The 21,916-nt window shown below is 31.0% G+C and overlaps 3 protein-coding genes across 5 annotated transcripts; 2 read left to right on the top strand and 1 right to left on the bottom strand.

Annotated features, from left to right (window-relative positions):
* The first annotated feature begins 1,448 nt into the window (after positions 1 to 1,448).
* Positions 1,449 to 5,890, top strand: LOC146910089 (type I inositol polyphosphate 5-phosphatase 4-like). Of its 2 annotated transcripts, none has more exons than XM_085723526.1 (12): positions 1,449 to 1,727; positions 1,831 to 1,918; positions 2,193 to 2,261; positions 2,739 to 2,826; positions 2,912 to 3,016; positions 3,112 to 3,730; positions 3,816 to 4,009; positions 4,233 to 4,341; positions 4,437 to 4,585; positions 4,710 to 5,023; positions 5,299 to 5,377; positions 5,468 to 5,890. In XM_085723526.1, exons 1-10 carry the CDS (start codon positions 1,695 to 1,697, stop codon positions 4,930 to 4,932), a joined length of 1,677 nt encoding a protein of 558 aa, XP_085579652.1. In that variant the 5' UTR covers positions 1,449 to 1,694; the 3' UTR covers positions 4,933 to 5,023; positions 5,299 to 5,377; positions 5,468 to 5,890. The 2 variants fall into 2 exon arrangements, with proteins under 2 accessions (XP_085579652.1, XP_085579653.1); XM_085723527.1 differs by having other exon boundaries at positions 4,233 to 4,345.
* A 94-nt stretch (positions 5,891 to 5,984) lies between these two features.
* Positions 5,985 to 9,044, bottom strand: LOC146910088 (uncharacterized). Its single transcript, XM_085723528.1, has 4 exons — positions 8,508 to 9,044; positions 8,370 to 8,411; positions 7,392 to 7,460; positions 5,985 to 6,413 (listed from the first exon to the last, which is right to left on the bottom strand). The coding sequence occupies exons 1-4, from the start codon at positions 8,848 to 8,850 to the stop codon at positions 6,181 to 6,183; spliced, it is 687 nt and encodes a 228-aa protein (XP_085579654.1). The 5' UTR covers positions 8,851 to 9,044; the 3' UTR covers positions 5,985 to 6,180.
* Positions 9,045 to 17,628: 8,584 nt separating this feature from the next.
* Positions 17,629 to 18,844, top strand: LOC146910087 (non-specific lipid transfer protein GPI-anchored 5-like). Of its 2 annotated transcripts, none has more exons than XM_085724717.1 (3): positions 17,629 to 17,983; positions 18,137 to 18,208; positions 18,428 to 18,844. In XM_085724717.1, the coding sequence occupies exons 1-3, from the start codon at positions 17,650 to 17,652 to the stop codon at positions 18,541 to 18,543; spliced, it is 522 nt and encodes a 173-aa protein (XP_085580843.1). In that variant the 5' UTR covers positions 17,629 to 17,649; the 3' UTR covers positions 18,544 to 18,844. The 2 variants fall into 2 exon arrangements, with proteins under 2 accessions (XP_085580843.1, XP_085580842.1); XM_085724716.1 differs by having other exon boundaries at positions 18,407 to 18,844.
* The last annotated feature ends 3,072 nt before the right edge of the window (positions 18,845 to 21,916 follow it).

Below are 21,916 nucleotides of genomic sequence, written 5' to 3'. Positions count from 1 at the left end.
TTTAAGATTTAGATACATCATACACGATTCTCAACCGTGAATTATCAACCACTTAAGAATTAAAGAAACCCAAATGAAAAAGTTTTCTGGTCTTGGAACTTATTGTCTAGCGAATGATTCGTAGGACAATTTGCATTAGGAAAAAACACAACGGCTTTTTTGTTTAACATTAGAACATAGGCCGGACAAACATTTAAATAAGCAATCTTATAAATTAGATAAATCTTCATGCTTGATTATATAACCATGCATAGCTATACCTTCAACTAACTTGCTACTACTATTATTTATTTATTTTTATTGACAAAATGAAAAAATGTCTAATTCCTTCTATTTTTCCCTCCTTCTATTGTAGCTTAGCTAGCAAGGCAGGGTATTTTCGGGTAACCACATAATATGCTGGATCCTACATGAGGCCTTGGTTAAAAAGGAAAGATGTCATTGATTTTTTAAAATGCGAGTTTGTTTATTTTTATCTTTAACTCAATGATATTTTTGTCTTTTAATAAAATAATGTAACATTTTTTCTTTGATACTTCTATCTTATTTCTCTTATGCCAAACAATATACCAAATCTACTTTATTTTTTTTATTTCTTTTTATCTTTCCACATTCTCTCTTATCTAGTTCTCTCTTCACAACTTCTATTGACCACAACACAAAAGAAAACAACAAGACAGAACATGAAATTATGAATATTTTGTTATCTAAAGATGATGTGACAAAAATGTAAAAGATATTTTATATGTTAAGTGAAATTAATGTGAATCATAACATTTATGTGAGACCAATTTCAAATGTGTAACACCTACATTGATTTCGTATGATAAAAGGACAAGTGTTAAAAAATGTTTTGAAAAAAGAATGTTCCTAGCATCTATTCCCTAAAAAAATGTTCCTAGCATCTATCGTGTAATTAATTTACCTAACACAAATAAAAATCGGATACATACATATTAGATATTTCTTTTACCCACAAGCAAACACATTAAATTTTGTTTGTGAACTAAATCCTACTAATTTTCATAGGTGTTGAATCATTTAATTCTATTTTGTAATTCTAAAAATACTCCACTTAAATCAAGACCATCATATTGTTATCGAATTTTTTGATACACAAATGCTAATAATCTTAATACTTATGTTAATTTCTAAAGATCAAATCTAAACCTCATACTTCAAACTTTGGACCTTCTCATTCAAACTCCTTCAACGTTCTTTAACTCACCAACCAAGCTATCGGAACAAATGAATGAATATGTGAGTGGGTTCCCACTACTACCAATGTAGACAGTGTACTCTCTCTCTCTCTCTTGGGTGGATTAAGTATTAAGTGTTTGAATTTGCAGATAAAGACCTCGACCTCGATAGAGAGCGAACCTTACCTCACCTCCCTGCCTGCACTTTATTCCCCTTCAAATTCGCTGCTTTGCATTCTTGTACTCTTTAGTCTTTTTTACTCACAACGAGGTTTTTCCAATAATCTCTCTCTCTCTCTCTCTCTCTCTCTCTCTCTCTCTCTCATATTTGCTCTTCTACATTCTCTTCTTCATTACTTCACCCTCTATATCCTCAAAGTTTCAAACTTCACAACTCAAACTGAAAGAAAAGGTGCAACAACCAACTGGGCTATCATCAACATTGTTGTGCTTCTAAGATATAGTAATAGTTTCATATATGAAGTTTTCTCAACAATGAGAGATGAAAACTTGAAGAAAACCACCAAGGTTTTCACAAATGCCAACTCTAGCTATTTCACTTTATGTTTTGTTGTATAATGGAATTGGAATTACTTAGATTGTCTTGTTTTTTTTTTTTTTGTTGGTGAAGCTTTCATGGCCAAAAACATTGGTAAAAAAATGGTTCAATATCAAGAGCAAATCTGAGGATTTTCAAGCAGATGATGTCATTTGTCAAGGTGAGTTTTTTCTCATCATTTTATAGTAATTTGAGGTTATTGGATTTGAAATATTGTCAAAAAAATAAGAAATTTTTATTTTCTATTTTGGGGGTGTGCTACTTGCAAGTTGTAACACAAGATCTGTCTTTTGTTGTTTTCTGCTTCAATTGTTTCAACTTTCAACCCTTTTGTGTCAAAACTAAGTTTGTTTATTTATGTGGTGGTGTTTAATTGAATAGGATAGTAAATTAACCTTGGAAAGTGATTAACTTTATGGTTTTTGCTTTTTTAGTTGTTGATGAAGAGTATAAGAGCAATTACTCAGAGATGGAGGCATGTTCTATCAAAAAAAGCAAAACAGGTTCAATTTTCTTAACACTATAACATTCCCAAACCCCTAACTTGACAATGACAAAGAACTTTAGACCTCGTTTATGTTTGGTTCCACTTTTGGAGGAGCCAAAATTGATTCTAAGAGATGTGGAGTTGATTTTGACTGTTTGGTTCCTCTATAGTAGTAGAATTGATTCTACTTGAAGCTAGAAATTGTAGCTTCTAATTCTAGAATTGATTTTTACACTCAAATTTATTGTTCAACTCACTTTTACATGAATGTGTCCAAACATATATCACTTTACCTTCAACTCAATTTTAGTCAGAATCAATTTTACAAAATCAATTCACTCAAAATTAATATTTCTCACGGCAGAACCAAACATATTATCTGCAGAAATTTTTGAAATCTATTGTTTTTTCATATTCTGCTTTTTTTTATTTTTCCCTATATGTTTGGTCTCCTTCTCCTACTAATATCAAATGCTTAATTCTCAATACATAGAGAGATCAAGCAGAAGGTACATAGATAGAATGCAAAGAGGTATGAATTACCTTGGTGAAGCTCAGGTTACAGATGTATGTGATTATAGGTATGCTTCATGTACTTTGTTGCCATTACAGTGAAATTTAAGAATTTTATTCACTTGAGCTATTTATTTTTCCTTTTGAATACAGAATATTTGTTGCCACTTGGAACGTGGCTGGGAAATCACCTCCAAGTTATTTAAGTCTGGAAGACTGGCTTCACATTTCTCCACCTGCTGATATCTATGTTCTTGGGTAATTTAGGGATTATATAAAGTGCCATCATATTCTTTAGTTAGGAAAAAAAGTTTAGAATTCATTATTATATTTTTGCATTTGCTTGGACTCAGGTTTCAAGAAATTGTGCCTCTCAATGCCGTTAATGTTTTGGGAACAGAAGACAATGGTCCTGCAAGAAAATGGCTTGCCCTTATAAGGAAGACACTGAACAACCTTCCGGGAACAAGTGGTGGATACAACACTCCTTCTCCAATCCCTGCTCCTATTGTAGAGTTAGATGCTGATTTCGAGGGATCAATGAGGCAGAAGGCAACCTCTTTCTTCCATCGGAAGTCCTTCCAAGCCATGAGTCGTAGTATGAGAATGGATAATGACATGTCACTCCCACAAACTGGCCTTGGCCGTCGTCTCAGTGTCTGTGATAGAATGATATCTGGTCACAGGACAAGTGATTATGACACCAATTGTCGATGGGGTTCCTCAGATGATGAAAATGGAGCTGGTGAATCCCCAATTACAACAGATTATTCGCCAATTTCTTATAGTGGTTGTTTCCCTGCCGAGGACAGTGACAGACCGAGAGGAAACTCAAGATACTGTTTGGTTGCTAGTAAGCAAATGGTAGGGGTATTTCTAACAGTTTGGGTGAAAAGTGATATCAGAGATGATGTTCATAATATGAAAGTGTCTTGTGTTGGAAGAGGATTGATGGGATATCTTGGAAACAAGGTACATTTGCTAATTTATTTTAACAGTAGAGTTTATAATGTACTAGGCTTGAAAGAGACGATCTCATTTTCTTGGACTTCTGCAGGGTTCAATATCAATTAGTATGTCATTGCGCCAAACGAGTTTTTGCTTCGTCTGTAGTCATTTGACTTCCGGACAAAGGGATGGTGACGAGCTTAGGAGAAATTCAGATGTAATGGAGATTCTCAGAAAGACAAGGTTTCCTCAGGTCCTTGACACAAGTGATGCAAATTCTCCTCGGACAATTCTGGAACATGAGTAAGCCCCTGATCTATCTCTACTCCTAATCTATGTTGTCTCCGGTCTTAAATATAAGTAAAAATGTAGGTGTACGCAGTCTAAATACATATACCTTTTTGCTTATATTTAAGACCGTGTGGGAGAGTATTGTATATCTGATACTAGGAAATTGAGAATCTTAATGAATATCACAACTGAGTCCTAATTTTCAACAACTAAACGTCTGGTTTATTTGGTGTAGCCGAATAATTTGGCTGGGGGATTTAAATTACCGGATAGCACTTTCTTACCGTGGGGCAAAAGCTCTTGTTGAGATGCATGATTGGAAGACTTTGTTAAAGAATGACCAGGCATGTTAGTTTCCCCCCTAAGTAACTGTGATATTTCTTTCTCATATTAGTTACTTTTAAGATTTATCTGACCATGTGATAGCTTTTTCTTTCAGCTGTGTATAGAGAAACGGCAAGGCCGTGTCTTTACCGGATGGAGTGAAGGGAAAATATATTTCCCTCCCACATATAAGTATTCAAACAATTCAGATAGTTATGCAGGTGATGATAGACGCTCAAAACAAAAGAGAAGAACTCCAGCATGGTACTCTTCTTTCTTGATGAAGTGGCAAATGCTGTTATTTTGAAACAATGTTTTTTTTAAAGGATTTTGAAACAATATTGTTATTTATATAGTTCTAACCTAGTCAAAATCTCTATTCATGAAGGTGTGATCGTATCTTGTGGTATGGAAGTGGCCTACAACTATTATCTTATGTTCGCGGCGAGTCAAGATTCTCTGATCATAGACCGGTTTGTAGCATATTCTTGGCAGAAGTTGAGTCTATTAACAGTAACCAAATAAAGAAAGGTTCTATTTGCTCCAGTTCCAGGATTGAAGTAGAAGAGTTATTGCCACATTCACATGGTTATGACTTCCATTTCTATTGATGTTTGCATGTGAATGTAGTTCTCTTTCCCTGATATCAATTTTGACTAATTGAGGGAACTTCGACTGATACATCAAACTGTGCCAGACAAGGTAATCCACCTCATCAAAAACATAAATTCCATCAATATTTTGTATTTTGCTTTGAGTTTGGCTTCTGAAAAATTCAAATTCTACTTTGCAATTAATTATCCGTAATTCGAACTCTACTTTACAGACCATGAAATCCATTTTTAAATTCTTGACTTTTGAATTGTGCTTGCACAAGTTAATGGAATAAGTTTTTCAGAAATTTCTTAACAGTAATGGATTTGAGATATCATGCAAGTCTTATCCTTGTCCTTGATTTGGGACCCTTTCACTTGTAGGTAGGGAATGCTATGAGGAATGCTAGCCGCAATGGTGATCGAGTCGAGACATTCTGTTACCTTCGAAGTCCCTAAGAAGGTTTGTCCACTTTCATTTTCTCAGTTTCTCTGTAATTGTAATTTTTTCTTTCTTAAAGTATTAAAACTTGTCCGTGTTTCAATGTTGCAGCTGCAGAGTTTATGGATTTGTTAACGCCTGTTGAGTATGAATATCTGCAGCTCACAATCTTATCGAGGGTAGGATAATGGCTATGAGAGTTATGAATTTGGTGTTACAGGTTTCACAGCCACCAATCTCACATGTAAAAATGCACTGCTGCCATATGCAGTAGTGGTCGATGAATCTCTAATGGTTGGAACAAAAACGGAAAAAAGACAAATGGGAAGGGAAAATTGAGATGATAGTATGATATTAAAGATTCTAAAGCGAGTGAGTGCTGCAGTATATGTTTTGTTAGTCAGGATTGCCTATACTTAAGGCGGAAAAGGCACCATTTTCATTCTATGTTTCATTTCTATTTCATCTCTCTGTATCTTAAATACACTAAAGTCATGGTGATTTTCCCTTAAAGAAAATGCGTGTTTTTTAGCATTTACAAAGTGTTTTACATCTTTTGAATGTGAGATTATTATTAAACTACCAATGCTGTAAAATTAATCATATCATCTTCTGCCAAGATCATGCATATGCTAAAAAATATATAAAATTGACTCACAATCAAACATTTTTTAATTGCTACATGTCGATGTGTTAACCATAATTAAAGTGTATGAGTGTATAATCAGAACTCAGAAGACATACATAAACTAATACAAAGCAACCAGCTGCATGCATAAAATTCCTATGAGTGTATATATGATGTTGATGCGCACATTAACAATTTAAAGGATGCCGTAAACCATTACAATTGTTATGATTATGAATAATGCAGAAGGTGAGAAGGAATAATAAGACGGAGGAGACACTGAAGGAAGAGGAGTCAAAACTGGTATAATTCTTGATGTTTCAGTGGGTGCTTCTGCAGCTTCCATTGGTGCTGATGATGGTATCAATGCCTCTGCTAATTGCAGATTCTCATATATGTGTGCGTCATTAACATCCAAAGTTTTTGAATCTGCTCCAAAGGCATGTTAGATTAACTTTTAATCTACAAGAGTTTATTATTTGATTTTTTTTTTTTTTTGACTTAGTATAAAAAGACTGTATAACTTTATACTATAGAAAAGTGATTTGAGAATATCAGTGGAGGTCAAAGATCCTAATTACGAAGTTACAGTAGATTAGCAAAAAATCAAGTGAAGAGAGACAGTTAAGAAAACAATTTCATTTCAGGTTTGTAAATTTTTAAAAGTTATACTGTTTTCTTCTTTTCAAAATAATGTTATATTTCAGGTTTGTAAATTTTTAAAAGTTATACTGTTTTTTTCTTTTCAAAAAAATGTTATATTGTGTGTATACTTTAGAACTTGGGATTTATTTTCTATGCATTGTTAGTGTAATTCTTTTTACACATTTATGAAATCATATTTAACCTTATGTATTTATAGGGATGTTTTGAAAAATAACATAACATAGTAATATTATATTGAGATTTGATTTGATTTATATATAAAAAAGTTTTATGCTACGTGCATAAATAACAAATTAATCTCTCCTGTCAAAAACAATTCATGTCTAAAACATTAAAACTTATCAAGCATTTCCTTGCATCGTTTTTATAACAAGAAACAAGTCAATGACTAAATTCATACCATAAAAACTAAAATAGTCTTAAAATCGATCAACTTTTGGTAACAATCGTATATATTTTTCTTCATATTTTTAGCTGACAAGAATCATTTGCTTTGTCTCTTTTTCTCCAATTGTATTGCTCCTTGAAATTTAACCCAATATTTTAAAAAGTCTAAGCACAATATTAAATGTTTGAGAGTTTCTTTTCCCACCCTTCTCACCTGGTTTGGATTATGAAATCCGAAATGTTGTAGGATGTTTTTAACATGTTTACACTATTCTAATTATAAAATCTGAAATGTTGTAGAGTGTACGAGAAACCCGGAGGGTGGTAAAAGAAAATCTTAATGTTTTAAACTACCTTGAGAACTTAAGGGAGTTGGAGCACTTGAAGGGAGAGTTGGGCTGTTTGATCCAATACCTGTTGGGCCTGCCAAAACATAGCCGTTTCAACAAATCAACACAATTTCTCATAAATTAATTACTTTTTAAAAATAAATAAACAATTTAAAATAGACATAAAAAATGTACTGAACATGCTAAAAAAGCTTGTGTGTGGGTAACTAACAATCCCTTTGGTCATTTGTGAGCTCTTTCTCATATATATATTTCATGAATAAAAAACGAAAAAATCAAAAAGTTTTGACCAACACAACAACCAATTGTACAACTTGATTTTTATCATGATCAAGAATGCAAACGATGGAATAACAAAATCACAACAAATCAACAAAAATAAACAAGAACGTCATGAGGCTAAAATAAGAGATGATAAATGAGAAGTCACACAATATATACATAGAAAATCTTTAACATATGTATTAAAAAAACATGAGGCAAAAGAATACAAGAATAAATTAATAAATAAAATAAATTAGATAACCACTTTTAATCTAAATAGAAAGCGTGATAACCACACTATTTATGTGAGGGAAATGTTTGGCTGACACTTTATACATTCATTCCACACCTCAGAATGGATCCCACATTCTCACTTTCTCTTTGTTCTATTCTTTAGAGCATGTGAATATGCCCTCCCATCCAAAGTATAGAATAAGTGGATGAAATGTCTACCAAATATTACCTAACGTTAGAAGAAACTCACAAAATATTATTTTTTTTTCCTAAATTTTTCTCTTGCTTAGTCAACAAATATTATGTGTCAATTTCTATTTTTTCATCATTTCTTTATTCTAGGTGTCTGAGACTATCATGTTACTATGTTGCCCAACAAACACTACTACTAATAGTCATAGTTGTTCAGTATTAATAATTGACAGTAAAATAAAGTTTTGGGCTGAATTGAAAACATAAAAGCAGCTAATTAATCAATACATGCCTGGAGCTGGTAAGGGAGAACTTGGCAAAGAAGAACTTGATGCTGCAATATAAGAAGAAGAAAAGAAAAAACACACTATTAGAAACTCACTAGTTTATTAGAAAAAGAATGTGAAAGAGAATTAAATAGAATTTGCACCTTTGCACTGAAGAGAAGCTCCTTTGATATTACATGCTTGAGAAAGAGACATTGCAAGAACTTGGTTAATAGGTAGTTGGAAAATTTGAGCATTGGAAGACAACATAAGGCAAGCACAATCCATATTAGTGCCCATCAAAGACCTTAATGAATCACAACAAGTAGTTGATGGTACTAAACCATTATTAGTGCTTCCTGTTATGATGTTAGCACAAGGAGTGAATGTACTGCTAATCATAGAGGATGTGCATGATGAACTAATCTGACCATTAACTAAATTTATTGAGGAGATTAGAAGGGCTGCTAGTATTAATGTGATTTGAAAATAATTGAGTGGTTCCATTAGTAGTAGGTTTATGTTTTGATTAAATTAAGGTAAGGGATGATTAATATATAGTGCAATGGTATGGTTCAATATTATTTTGGAGAAGAAAAGTGGTAGATTTGAATATATAATAAAGGAGTTCAACTGCCTTGATTTTTCAAGTGGAAGAGTATTATGTTAGTTTCTTCTGTGTTAGTGTTACAGTTTGGTATGGTTGGCTAGAACGGAGCTTGTCATATTTATGAAAGTAAATTAGTACTTTATACCAAGTTTCATTATGTTAATAGAAAATTGAAATTCCAAATGAGTGGAAAATTTAAATGTAAGGATAGAGCAAGACGATTTGTTAAATTTAATAGAAATTTGAGTATTAGAATTTTACATTTGCAGTCTACCATACAATCATGCATAAAAATTTCAAAATTCACAATGAAGAATGATTTGTAATTAATTTGAATTTGAGGATTCAGATGTTTATATTATAAGACCTATTTCATCCAGCAAGTGTAGCTTGCTCAAATATTCAAGTTGTTGCCTTTCTTCGTCGCTACGTAAAAAAAAATTGAATGAATTTAAACATGTCTCACACTTGTAAATTTATTTTTAGACTTTATTTCATCAAATACAAACTCTTAACAAGTTTAATTGTGCACTCCCTCAAAAAAAAAAAAAAGTTTAATTGTGCACGGTGTGAAACCATTGCCGAAGTAGGGAAACAATTTAAATTTTTATCTCATGCGTAAGTTTTATACTTTTTTTTTTATTTCATTTTATTGGTCCGCTGTTGCTCTCGACTTTCCCAGACACCCCAATCAGCGGTATCAGAGCTTTGGGTCGATTTGGTGGGAGAATGGATGCTCGATCATGTGTTCGATCTGGTTATAGGATGTGAGAACTCACACTTAAGGGAGAGATCGTTGATTTCAAGTGAGAGTGTTAAGTCTCATATCACCTATGAATATGATAAAATATTGGCTATATAAGATATGTGACACGTATACTTAGGGTTTTTTTTTTTTTAGAGAAACACGTTTAGGGCTTGGTATATATAATCAAGTTTACATGGAAATTAGGGTAGCCGAGTTTGCATGAAAATTAGGGTATTCTGTTTGTAAACGTATTAAATAAGTGTAGAAAATATTGTAAAAAAAAAAAAGGCAACAGAATAGGAATGAAATAAAGCATGAAATTGGTTCCAAAAAAAAAGTGTACAAAATATTGTAAAAAAAAAAGGCATGAAATTAGTGCGATGAATTTTTCTAGTAGTGTGTACAAAATATTGTCAAAAAGAAAAAGGCAAGAGGATAGCAAAAAAAAAGGCAAGAGGATAGGAATGAAATTGGTGCGATCCATTTTTTTAGGATTAAATAAGTGTACAAAATATTTCCTTACATAAGAAAGTGTACAAAAAATTGTCAAAAAAAAATCAAAAAAAAAGTATAAAATAGAAGGCATCAAACGTGATCATTGATATGCTCAAAGTTTCTAGAACAAACTTGCAGCATCCAATAAGTGTAGAAAATATTTCCTTCAAAAAAAAATGCAAGAGGATAGGAATGAAATTGGTGCGATGCATTTTTTTAGATGAAATTTGTTAGGTTAAATAATTGCAAACCTAATAAAGCAAATGAGCGGTAAAAAATTACGTTAAATTGCTGCAGACCTAACAAAATTAATAAATAAGGATAAAGATATGCTCATAGTTTCTAGAACAAACGTGCAACATCAAATAAGTGTAGAAAATATTTTCTTCAAAAAAAAAAGGCAAGAGGATAGGAATGAAATTGGTGCGATGCATTTTTTTTAGATGAAATTTGTTAGGTTAAATAATTGCAAACCTAATAAAGAAAATGAGCGGGAAAAAATTAGGTTAAATTGCTGCTAAACTAACAAAATTAATAAATAAGGATAAATAAAGGTGATGCAAATTTAGAGCCAAAATTTTAGGATTGAGTTGTTGCAAACATTAGTGGAGGGAAAAAATTAGGTTAAGTTGCTGCAGACTTAACAAAATTAATAAATAAGGATGTTCTTTAAAAAAATACTTGTACATAGTATATTGTAAAACAAATTTTTATAATTTCGATTTGAAAATGTTTTTGATCAAGTAGATGTGATGGTAATCTGGATTGTTAATACACTACCAAAAAAATCTGGATTGTTAATATTATTTTATAAATTATGCATGTATTAGAAAATTACGTAAAAAGCTTAAAACATCTCAATAACATCTTCTTATATATAAAAGTTAACCCGGGTAAATATTTTAGCCGTAATTTTAACCTAAACTTATTGCATAGATTTACTGTTTTAACCCTAATGCTTATTTTCTGGTTTAACCTTATCTGCTTCCTACTCTTTCTCTTCTTATTATTATTATTATTATCATCTTCTTATCTCTTATTTATTAAAGTTAACCCGAACGCTAACTGTTGCCCTAATTTTAACCTAAATTTTATGCTTACTTTTATTGTATTATCCCCTGTTTGATTAAACCTGTTTAATTTAGTTAATTTAATCAAATTCTTATTTTCAAACGGAGAGATCTCTTATCTCTTATTTATTAAAGTTAACTTGGACGCTAACTGTTGCCCTAATTTTAACCTAAATTCTACGCTTACTTTTACTGTATTACCCCTGTTTAATTAAACCTATTTAATTTAATTAATTTAATCAATTTAATCAAAATCTTATTTTCAAACGGAGAGATCTCTTATCTCTTATTTATTAAAGTTAACCCGGATGCTAAATGTTTCATCCTATAATCGTTGCTCCTATTTTCAACTCATCGTTGCTACTTTGTTTTTACTAAACGGAGTCCATCCTATAACAGTTTCTTCCTATTTTGTTTCCCTGCTCCTACTTTGTTTGCAAGATAAACAATAACAAATATATATACTACTAAATCTTGAGGTGTGGCGGTATTTGAAATTTTTAGAAATTGCAACTTTAGAATATAATTGTTCTTGAACGTATGATTTAGGGTGTCTCTATCACCCCTAATTTCCCAAATGTTGTTGGCTTCTACTTGGAAATAGGAATGAAACTTAATAGACTGATCAATTCAATATGCTATATTTATTATTATAAAATAATATGAGTGGATGGTAAGAAAAAAGAGAACATGAGTGGACCTTTAATTAAAAAAATAAAATTTAGTATAAGTGAACCAACTGGATATGAAAGCATGGGTGGCGAATGGTTAATATGCATATGAGTCCTATAGGGGTCCTATATATTTCATGGGTGGCGGCTGCCCCTTTTCATTAGTACCTAGCTTCGTCCTTGTACTTAACATATGATGTTACGTTACGGTATCAAGGACGATGTCATGGAAAATTATGTTATGGTACAGTACCAACGTCTATGATTCTTAATATTATGAAATACTATATGACAATCATGACATTCATCTAAACTATTTTGTTACCTATTACCGTCAAATATTACCTTCCATATGATCCGTGCGTTAGCACAGGTCGATGGTCTAGTCTCAAGATGTTTGAAATATAATTTCACGTTATCACAAGAGAATGGTTAAACTTTTCAATACTAAAAAGGGATATGATATATACAACGACAAACTGTATCAAGAAAATTTTAAGACATTTGCTAACACATTTTCTTAAGTACACACCATTACCTCCAATGATTTCTGGTAAATAACAACAAATTTAATTGGTTGAGACATTTTCTTGATCAATTCTTATAAAATCTCTCTAGATAAATAACAATGCTCAACTAAAAAAACATCTAATAGTATTATCATGTGTTATTCTATTCAATTCGTCTATTAAGTTAGCTTGTCATTATTATTTTTAAAATACAAAGAAGGGGAGACTATTATTCATTATTAATGACTATTTTTTTGGTCTTATATGAAGTGGTAATCCACTGAAATTAAACTCACACAACTGTGAGGTCCCAGGTTCGAACCCGGGTCATGACGTCCGACCTTGTAATTTCGGCATTTGCCAGTTGAACTAGGACTTCTAGACGGAATTAATGACTATTTAACAATTGTCTTGAGTGCTCTTTCAAAAAAAAAATGTCTTAAGTAGGATATGAATCATATCTCCTCTTGAGGTTACGAAGTCAAGTTATTACCACTTGAGGTGACACCTCTTGGACAACTATTTAATCTACAATATATATATATATATATATATATATATATATATATATATATATATATATATAAGGTTTTGTCTTGTTCTTGACCAAAAAAAAAAGTCTGGTCTTATTCCTCCAATTTTCAGGAAAAACAAACTCAAGTAATATGAAATTCAGTCTATAGGTAAGTAAAACACATCAAATATTGTTCAAATTAGATATCAGACCTGGATACTCCAGATCAATAATTAATTTGAACTTAACTTGAAATTAAGAATGTGCTTTTAGTTTAAATATTAAAGTGTTATAAATTTTTGTGAAAGAAAGGATAAAAACAAAATTAATATATTTATAATTTAAAAAAAAATTAGTGTTAAATATTAGATGAATCATATATACACAATCGATTCTTCCTCGCTCTCATGTTTTAAATATGATTTTTAAAGGCATGCATATCAATCATAAAAAATTACACCAACTACGTACACATGGTTCCCTCTCATTTTTTTCATGTATTAAATATGACTTTATCATATTCTTTATGTGAGGATGAATATTATATATTTTAGACATATAAAGTGGTTGTAAATTCTAACATCTATAACATTTAAATTATGTATCTATTTTTATGACAAGATGTATCTATTATTTATTAAACAATTAATTTTTTTTTGAGATAATCTCATAAAAAATTGTAACTGAATAATAAAAAAAAAATGGTTTTAGTTAAGAGAGATCAATCCCTTACATAAATATTAGTTACTTGAAGATGTGCTCCATAAAGAAATGCTTACATTTAAATAAAATTTGACAATTGGTTAAATTTGTTTAAATCTATATGATTTGGGTTTTGGCTTTTTCGCTTTCTAATTTTACATGTCATTTAAAGTATTTTATTTATTATTTTATCCTTTTTATAATATTAATTTTATTGTGACAAAAAATTATAATGTTACTTAAATTATTTATTAAATAATAGTTAAATTCCATTAAAATAGGAACAACCTCAAAAATATTATATATATCAATGTATAACTAGGAACAACCTCAACAATGTTTTCTATAATTACATTATATTGTTGATGTCAAAAAAATATAAAATTTTATATTATGAGTATATTTTTTTAGAGTATTTGTTATATTATTGGTGTAATTTAAAAAAATAAGCATGTTGTTACAATTTGAAATCACAAACATTTATACATATACTTTAATCAAAATGTACATATACTTTAATCAAAATCTAACTAATTTCATAAAAAAAAAATATAGTTCTTAATTTACAATTTATACATGTTAACGAAATAAAAAGGGCGGACAGACAGGCACTCGCTAACAACAACAATAATAAAGGTCATGTTAACATGTGTTCATTGTACATGCTAAAGATTCCACATATAGTAATTATTTATTGAGGAAAAAATCATTTTCAAAGTTTCGAGTAATAAATTGGAACTATTTCTAGTACATCATTTCTATTTTTTATATACTAGCATGTCGTGTTAACATTTCCCGAATAATCTATACCAAAATATAAAGGGAATGCATAGTTTTAGGTTGAATCTTTCATTTTCAATTTTACTCATTCATTTAAACTATTTTATTATTTTTATCTAAATTATCAATTAAAAAATTAATTAAATCTCATTAAAATAAAAACAATCCACAAAAATACGAGAAACAATTCACAATAATAGGAATAATATGTCCATAAAAACTTAGCTCAGTCGTTAGGGACGTTGTATGATATATGCAGGGGTCGGGGGTTTCAACCTCGGACACCCCACTTATTCGCCTTACAAATGAATTTCTAGTCGCTACACTATTTAAAAAAAAATAATATTGGACACTATAACAGCTTTTAATTTTAACTTATATAGAAAATAATGGTTTCGGTGTAATAATTTTTTTCTTCAAATTTTACCTTTCTTTTCATTGTTCAGATCGATTATCAAAAGGACTAGCTTATCGGTACACCCTTAATAGATACTACTAGACAAAAACAAACGACTCTATTATAGAATGTTTGAGGTAACAAACTACCTCGTCATCAGAAACTTTTTGTATAAATGTACTGAGTTGATCATTTAATAATAGGAAGTCACACACTGAAAAAAAAAATTACAATACAGTTGCTTGCTGACATCAAAATTGGAAGATAGAGAATCCTCCATTCCTATTTAAAAATAACAATTTGTCAGTTTGAAGGAAGCATGAAAAAAGAATTTTATTTGGCATTTCAAGACATGATTGAATAAAGGCATGTTAATGGCTTATAGCGACAATAAAACAAAAGGTTACCATCACATTCATTCACAAGAGAATAAGGAAATGAACCTTCAATATTTAATCGATCGTAATTGAAGGACAAAGGGTATAACCATCATTTTGTACATTGCGTAAAGTTGTAAACTAGCTCCTCACCATTTTATCCTCTTTACACCAAATGTACACATTTTTGCAGTACAATTAACAACTTTTATTTTCAATTCGCGAAAACACTAGGCTCTTGATGAAGCAGCTTGCACTAGACTCAGTTAGCTAGCTGTACAAACAAACATTATTTTCTCTATGCCACGCCTAAGCAGACAAATTGGTATGCATTCGAACATAAAAGAAACATTTTATTCATACAGATTGACTTGAACATGCCTCAAAATCAGAGGCAGTAAGGACATCCACGTTGATGTTTAACACGTGAGCATTGATGCATCACTTCAGAGATGGAAGGAGATGACATAACCTAAAACACATAGGAAATTGCCATTTTTTATCAAAAAATTGCAAGAATTAGACAATTTGGTCTTAATATTTATGAAATAACAAATTAATGTTCTTCAATCAATGTAGTTGAATAAGTTTAATCAATTATATTATATTAAATTTGGATTGTGAGATAGAGATCAATGAAATTTGTATAAAGGTGTTTATAACTCTCAACAAGTCGTATTTGTCGTCTTCTTATTGTACCAATAACACAAAACGTGGGCAACAAGAAATCCATGATAAACTTATATATTGTTCTATATCGTTTTCTATTTTTGAATATGACAAATAATTAATCAATATACAATTTTGTTTGTCATATACAGTTAAAACTCTATAAATTAATAACGTCGGGACTGGAGAAATTTATTAATTTAGAGAGTTATTAATTTATCGATAAATTAATAATTATTAATTTAAAGAGTTTTTAAGTAATTATATTGTACATACCAAACAAAAAGGCAAATTAGTATATGCCTCTTAGAATTACGTTGCAGCGAATCTTGGGACTCAACGTAAATTAGTAACTACTTTGTTCATATGCATTGGAAATCAATAATGACTTTTGAAGTACAGTAAATGTATACAAGAGGAACAAATGTGTTCAATGTATTCTTAATATATTTTTTTTTCAGTTTCTATGAATTATTAATTTATGATTTTTTTGGGACCGAAAATTATAAAGGGATCTCCCGAAAAATTATTATCTTATTATTTTATCGAGTTTTTCAATTTTTTACATTGGCCCAAGTCGGGACCGGACAAATTTATTATTTTAGAGAGTTTATTAATTTACCGAATATTAAATTAAAGAGTTTCTACTGTATAGTCTTCTTGGAGTTAGGTTAATTTAAATCTCGTGTTTGATGAACTCTAAAGTTTTCCCTATATTGGAATGAGACATCAACCTCTCACTCTAAATTTTCCTTCATAAAAAATTTGTCATTGGATATTGGCTTTGTTTGACAAGACAAATTTTTGAACTTATGACACATAACTGATAAGTTCATATGACAAAAATAGACAAGTTTGGTAACAAATTTTCCTCGCATACTTATAGCCTTTTTTACTAGCTTATAGCATTTTTTTATAAGCTACTATAAGTTACGTTCGAGCTTACGACTAATAGTTTTTCTTCCTCAATTTTATTGGTATTTTATTGCAAGAAAATAAATATGAATTAAAAATATTATTTTATATCATTTCATATTTATCGGCTAGTTCAACCATTTATTTTTCAAACACTACTATAAATTCATCCACTATCTATTATCCTTTGTACCAACTACTATCTGTTATCCTTTGTACCAACTAGAGTCATGGCGTGTGTGTAAACGTCCAAATTAGTAAAAATCCAAAAGTCGTTCGAATAAAGTATTGCATGTTAGATGGGACATACTTAAAAACCTGCCTTCGCTGCTAAGCATTTGTTTTTCTAATTTTCTAATGTATTGAAATTTTAATTCCCTTTTAGTAACTTACTCTATAATTGTTGCACTAAAAGCATGAAACATTTCTTATGTACACTAATTTGATCACAAATCATTCTCAAAAGTAAAGCCCATAATGAAAAGAAAATGCATTTATAGAGTCCCTTGGCTGCTTTATACCATACCCCCAATAATCATTACTTACTTACTCAAATCTCAAGGACACATCAAAATAACAAAGCAGAAAATATCACACGAGTACCATATGAGAGGACACATAAGGCAACTTTATTAAATCAAATTCCTAAAGTTTCATTAGATTCTTTATGTAATTGTAAAGCAAAAAAAGTGTTCCCCTTCTTTATTTCACACTTTCTTTTTGTCGCTATAAGCCATTCTCTAGTGACTTTTCCATCCAAAAGAAAAAGTAATACAAAGAAACAAACCAATTCAGCATTTAAATATTGACATTTGATCACCAAAACTCATATCACAACATCTTAAAACAATGGCACAAAGAAACATTGAGATGCTGCTAAGCATGTTCTTTGTTATAGTGGCTCTTAGGGGTGTCACAGTGGCACAAACTGACTCAAATTGCGCCAATGTGCTCATAAGTCTTTCTCCGTGCCTTGACTACATCACAGGACAGACCTCCACCCCTTCCTCTGGTTGCTGCTCGCAGCTTGCCTCTGTGGTGGGGTCACAGCCACAATGTCTATGTGAGGTTGTTAACGGCGGTGCTTCATCTATTGCTGCTAGTCTTAATATCAATCAGACTCGTGCTTTGGCGCTCCCCACGGCTTGCAATATCCAAACACCTCCTATCAATACCTGCCCTGGTATGAGTTAAATACGTTTGTTTGTTTGTCTGTTCGTCTGTCTATATGTCTTTCTGCACACGGATTTCACCGCTACTAACTTTTGCCATAAAATATGTAGTATGTAATGTAATTGAGAGATGGGAAGAACTTAATTCCTTGTTGTGATTTCAGGCTCAACTACTTCCTCTTCTCCTCCAGCTCCGGCAGGTGTTTCTACTTCTAACATTCCAAATTCTCCTTCAGGTATCGAACTAAAAAAATTCTTAGATATTTTTGATGTAAAACATTAATTTCCCTAGCTTTAGATCATTGAGGGTCACACTGTCAAGTTAAAATGTAGTTGAAATGAGAAACAAATTAACAATAACACAAGAATCTATGTGACAAATGGTCAACAATTTAATTAAATAGATGTAATCAATTTGATGCTTTTTGATATAGGGTATTTTACATCAACAACAGGAAGCAGTGGAAGTATCCGTGGCTCAACCTCATCTTATACAACATCAAGTTCTGTGAAATTACAATGTTCTTTGCTTTTTCTGGTGGTTATCTTTGCAAACCTTATTATTTTCTAAATTCTACTACTGATTTTTAGCACACCTCTTTTTTTCCCTCATACACCTTAACCAAGTTAGGGAATAAAAGTCCCAGTAAACTAGCTATATCACCAATGTGAGTTTTGTAATTGAAATCACAAAACACGTTTGATTGTAGTAAATTTGATAGTATGTTATACAGTAGAATGACACAGAACGTGAAAGATGTAACCTGCTTAGCAGCTTGTCAAAACTCAATGGTTGACCTATGTTAGAAATCATAGATCAACCATTGAATTTTATTTTATTTTAATCTATAACAAACAAGTGTGTTATCTCATCAGTAATAGCATAAATTTCATGTTAGACCACAGACATAATGTGAGACAGGAAATCAATAAGCATAGAACTTAATCATGTTTAAAAGTGCTACAATTTTAAATCCGCAGTACTCAAGATTTGGCATGTATGAATATTTCAAATGTCAATCACCCTACCAATTCTTCAAAGGCTACTAACACTATAGAGGAAACTTTAATTTACAATTGGACAAAATAAATTACACCCAAGAAAGAAAGAAAGTAATTTACATAATTAACTATTAACTATCTAATACAAGAGAAAAAATTTATTCATGTCTAATGTGACACGTATTCTTTTGAGGGTAGATGCTGAGAGAACAAAGGTAGCAGAAGCCTCTTGTTTTTGTGAGATAAAAATAAGGAGAAGAAGAAAAATATGTAGTAACCAATAAAATCCTTATTTGATTGACAAGAAATAGTAAAATAAAATTGAACAAGTGGTAAAATCGAAAGAAAAAATGTTATATCAAAATTAATATACTTTTATACAAAATATAGATATAGATACTTATGAATGCTTGGATCGACTTTTCTTCGGTGGATCCGTTCAATATGTTCAATCATTTTGTTTATTTTAGTCATTTATTAGGTAGATCCAGAATGCATTGCTTTATCATGCGGATTATTTGGTTTTCGTGTATCTGGGTAATTTGAAAAGAAAGGAATGACGGAATTTTTAGAAATCAAGAAGTGTGTATTCACCGGCTTTTGGACAAAATTAAGTTGTTATCTTTTTGGTGGTTGAAGGCAATATTGTTTTTGGCCACCATAATTGATGGTTTTGTCCATTTTCTTGTTTAGGAATTGGTTAAGAGGTTCTTTTTGCTTTTGTAGGTTAAGAGTGTGTTCTTAACCTATATTTTGTATTGTTTGAACTTAGTTGTTCCTTTCTGGTACGTCTTGTGCTTGAATTGTATATGTTAATATCTTATTTTGACTTGTTAAAAAAAGATACTTATGGAAACCTTTCACCACATGCAATGCAAAAGTAGGGGTAAGATGGGGAAGCAGTTTTAAAAATAGGAATTAGTAAAGTCTATGATAGAGTTGATTGGGGACATAATTCTTAATTGTTCACAACCATAAATATTAATCACTTAGGCGCGCGCACCTGTAATTTACAGCTTTGCTATTCATCCCGATGACTTTTATCCCGATGTTATCCCGAAAACAGCTATAGCCAATTAAATTTCTTGAAGCCGGGAAAACAAGGAAACCATGAGATAAAAGGGTATGTAGCAAAAGAAGGATATGTAGCAATAAAAGGGTCGGGAATTTTTCGGGATTTGTTTTTTCGGGAAAAGTAGCATTTTTCTGTAATTTATACATCATTTAAATATTTTAATAAAAAGAAAAAATTGAGCATTCTCTTTCTAATTTTTTTTTTCTACTCATGTGAGTGTGTCTAAATGCTTTAAATTTGGGCTTGTGACCCCAAACTTGCTCCGATTAGGATTTCCTCCTAAAAGTTCTTCTTAAAACGAGCTATTGTAACAAATTGGCAGGTTGAATGTCGACATGCCTTTAATTTGTAATGAGTATTGTGAGGGTCTAGTTACACCTGATGGAGATCTTAGACAATGAGTTCGTTTATCCCCTTATTTGTCCATTCTTTGTGTGAAGGCCTGACTTCCCTTATTCATAGAGAAAAGATTATAGGGCGTGATTTCCTTTATTTAGAGAAAAGGTTATAGGGATGTGCATAATGTTAGGGTGCATAGAGGTGCCCAATCATCTCACACCTCTTATTTGCTAATGAGTGTTTTTTTTTTCCTTCTCATGACCACTATTGATGATAGGAATTGCATGAAAAACATTATGAAGAACTATGGAAAAGCTTCAAGACAACTCATAAATCTTACAAAATATGAGGTTTACTACAGTAGAAACACGCCCCAAGACCTGAGATTGTACTAATTAAGGTGGTCCAAAAACAAAACAAAAAAACAAATGGATCCTAAAAGGAATGTATCACTTAAAAAAAAATGTCTAAAGAAGCAGGTTGAAGTCTTCAGCATAGACACATAGCTTGTGGATCACGAAGGTCTTAAGATAAGAATTTAAGTGAAAGATTAGTGTGATTGATTGTATTGATGTGCATATTTTTGTGACCAGAGTGAGTGTTCTATGATTTATCAAATATATCCAAAGTTATTGCTCATGTAACAACTTTAGAAACATACCGTGATACTGAAGTCACATTATTAGGTAGGGTCGCTTATTTTCAACAAATTATTAGGCACGCTGCCTAACTATGTTTAAACTTTAATGGGATGAACGAAACTGTAGGGTAATGTCATATGTGAAATGATAGATACAGTGACAAAATGTTTCAAGAAAATTTTAAGACAGTGTATTTGTTAACACCTTTCTTTAATTATACACCATTACCTCTCTCGATTTCCGGCAAATAATAAATTTAATTGGCTGAGACCTTTTCTTGATCAATTATTGATAAAAACTCTCTAGATAAATAGCAATGCTCATGCCATATTATGGTTGTAATAATTTAGTCATGTGTTTGTTGAAATATGTAGGAGTGTTTACATTCAAATCCATCTAATAAAAACTACTTTGTATAACCAGATTTAAATTTGGAAAACTGCACAAAACCATTTTTTTTATCGAATGTTCTTTATTTTCGTTGTGTACAAACTATTTGAATCAAATTATATTTGGATTATTTAAAAGAAAAATGGAACACAATAAAACATAATGGTACACTATATATAGAACAAATGCTCGTAAAAAAAAAAGTGAGGCATAATTTGAAGAATTGAGGATAAATTTATCCATAAACCAATCAAATTAGTTACATGAGTAAGTTAACAAGTGGTATCTACAATCTAATGTTCATTTCACTTGCAAATTTGTCCATATGTCTACGTTTGATTGATTAATATTGGGAAAACTATGTATAATTCTTCACATTTTTTTTTGAGGAAAAAAAAAATAAAATGTGAAGAATTATAAACCAAGTTGCTTGGGCTCCAGTGACAAGGAGCTCCTTCCAAGGACATATCCGGGGAATACCGGGTTCGATTCTCAGG

Source organism: Medicago sativa, chromosome 7 (assembly GCF_051527215.1).
Source record: "Medicago sativa cultivar Bolivia chromosome 7, Bolivia_mono, whole genome shotgun sequence".
Lineage (NCBI taxonomy): Eukaryota > Viridiplantae > Streptophyta > Magnoliopsida > Fabales > Fabaceae > Medicago > Medicago sativa.
This window is presented reverse-complemented; position numbering and strand designations above follow the sequence as displayed.

Bases quoted from the DNA above. Each gene is read 5' to 3' on its own strand.
- LOC146910089 (XM_085723526.1), top strand. From the start codon at position 1,695: ATGAGAGATGAAAACTTGAAGAAAACCACCAAG. The intron at 1,728-1,830 runs GTTTTCACAAAT...TTGTTGGTGAAG, and splicing joins ACTTGAAGAAAACCACCAAG to CTTTCATGGCCAAAAACATT. The intron at 4,586-4,709 runs GTACTCTTCTTT...CTATTCATGAAG, and splicing joins AAGAGAAGAACTCCAGCATG to GTGTGATCGTATCTTGTGGT.
- LOC146910088 (XM_085723528.1), bottom strand. From the start codon at position 8,850: ATGGAACCACTCAATTATTTTCAAATCACATTAATACTAGCAGCCCTT. The intron at 7,461-8,369 runs GCATGTATTGAT...ATGTTTTGGCAG, and splicing joins TTCTCCCTTACCAGCTCCAG to GCCCAACAGGTATTGGATCA. The intron at 6,414-7,391 runs GTAGTTTAAAAC...CCTTTGGAGCAG, and splicing joins AACTCCCTTAAGTTCTCAAG to ATTCAAAAACTTTGGATGTT.
- LOC146910087 (XM_085724716.1), top strand. From the start codon at position 17,650: ATGGCACAAAGAAACATTGAGATGCTGCTAAGCATGTTCTTTGTTATA. The intron at 17,984-18,136 runs GTATGAGTTAAA...TTGTGATTTCAG, and splicing joins TCCTATCAATACCTGCCCTG to GCTCAACTACTTCCTCTTCT. The intron at 18,209-18,406 runs GTATCGAACTAA...TTTTTGATATAG, and splicing joins CATTCCAAATTCTCCTTCAG to GGTATTTTACATCAACAACA.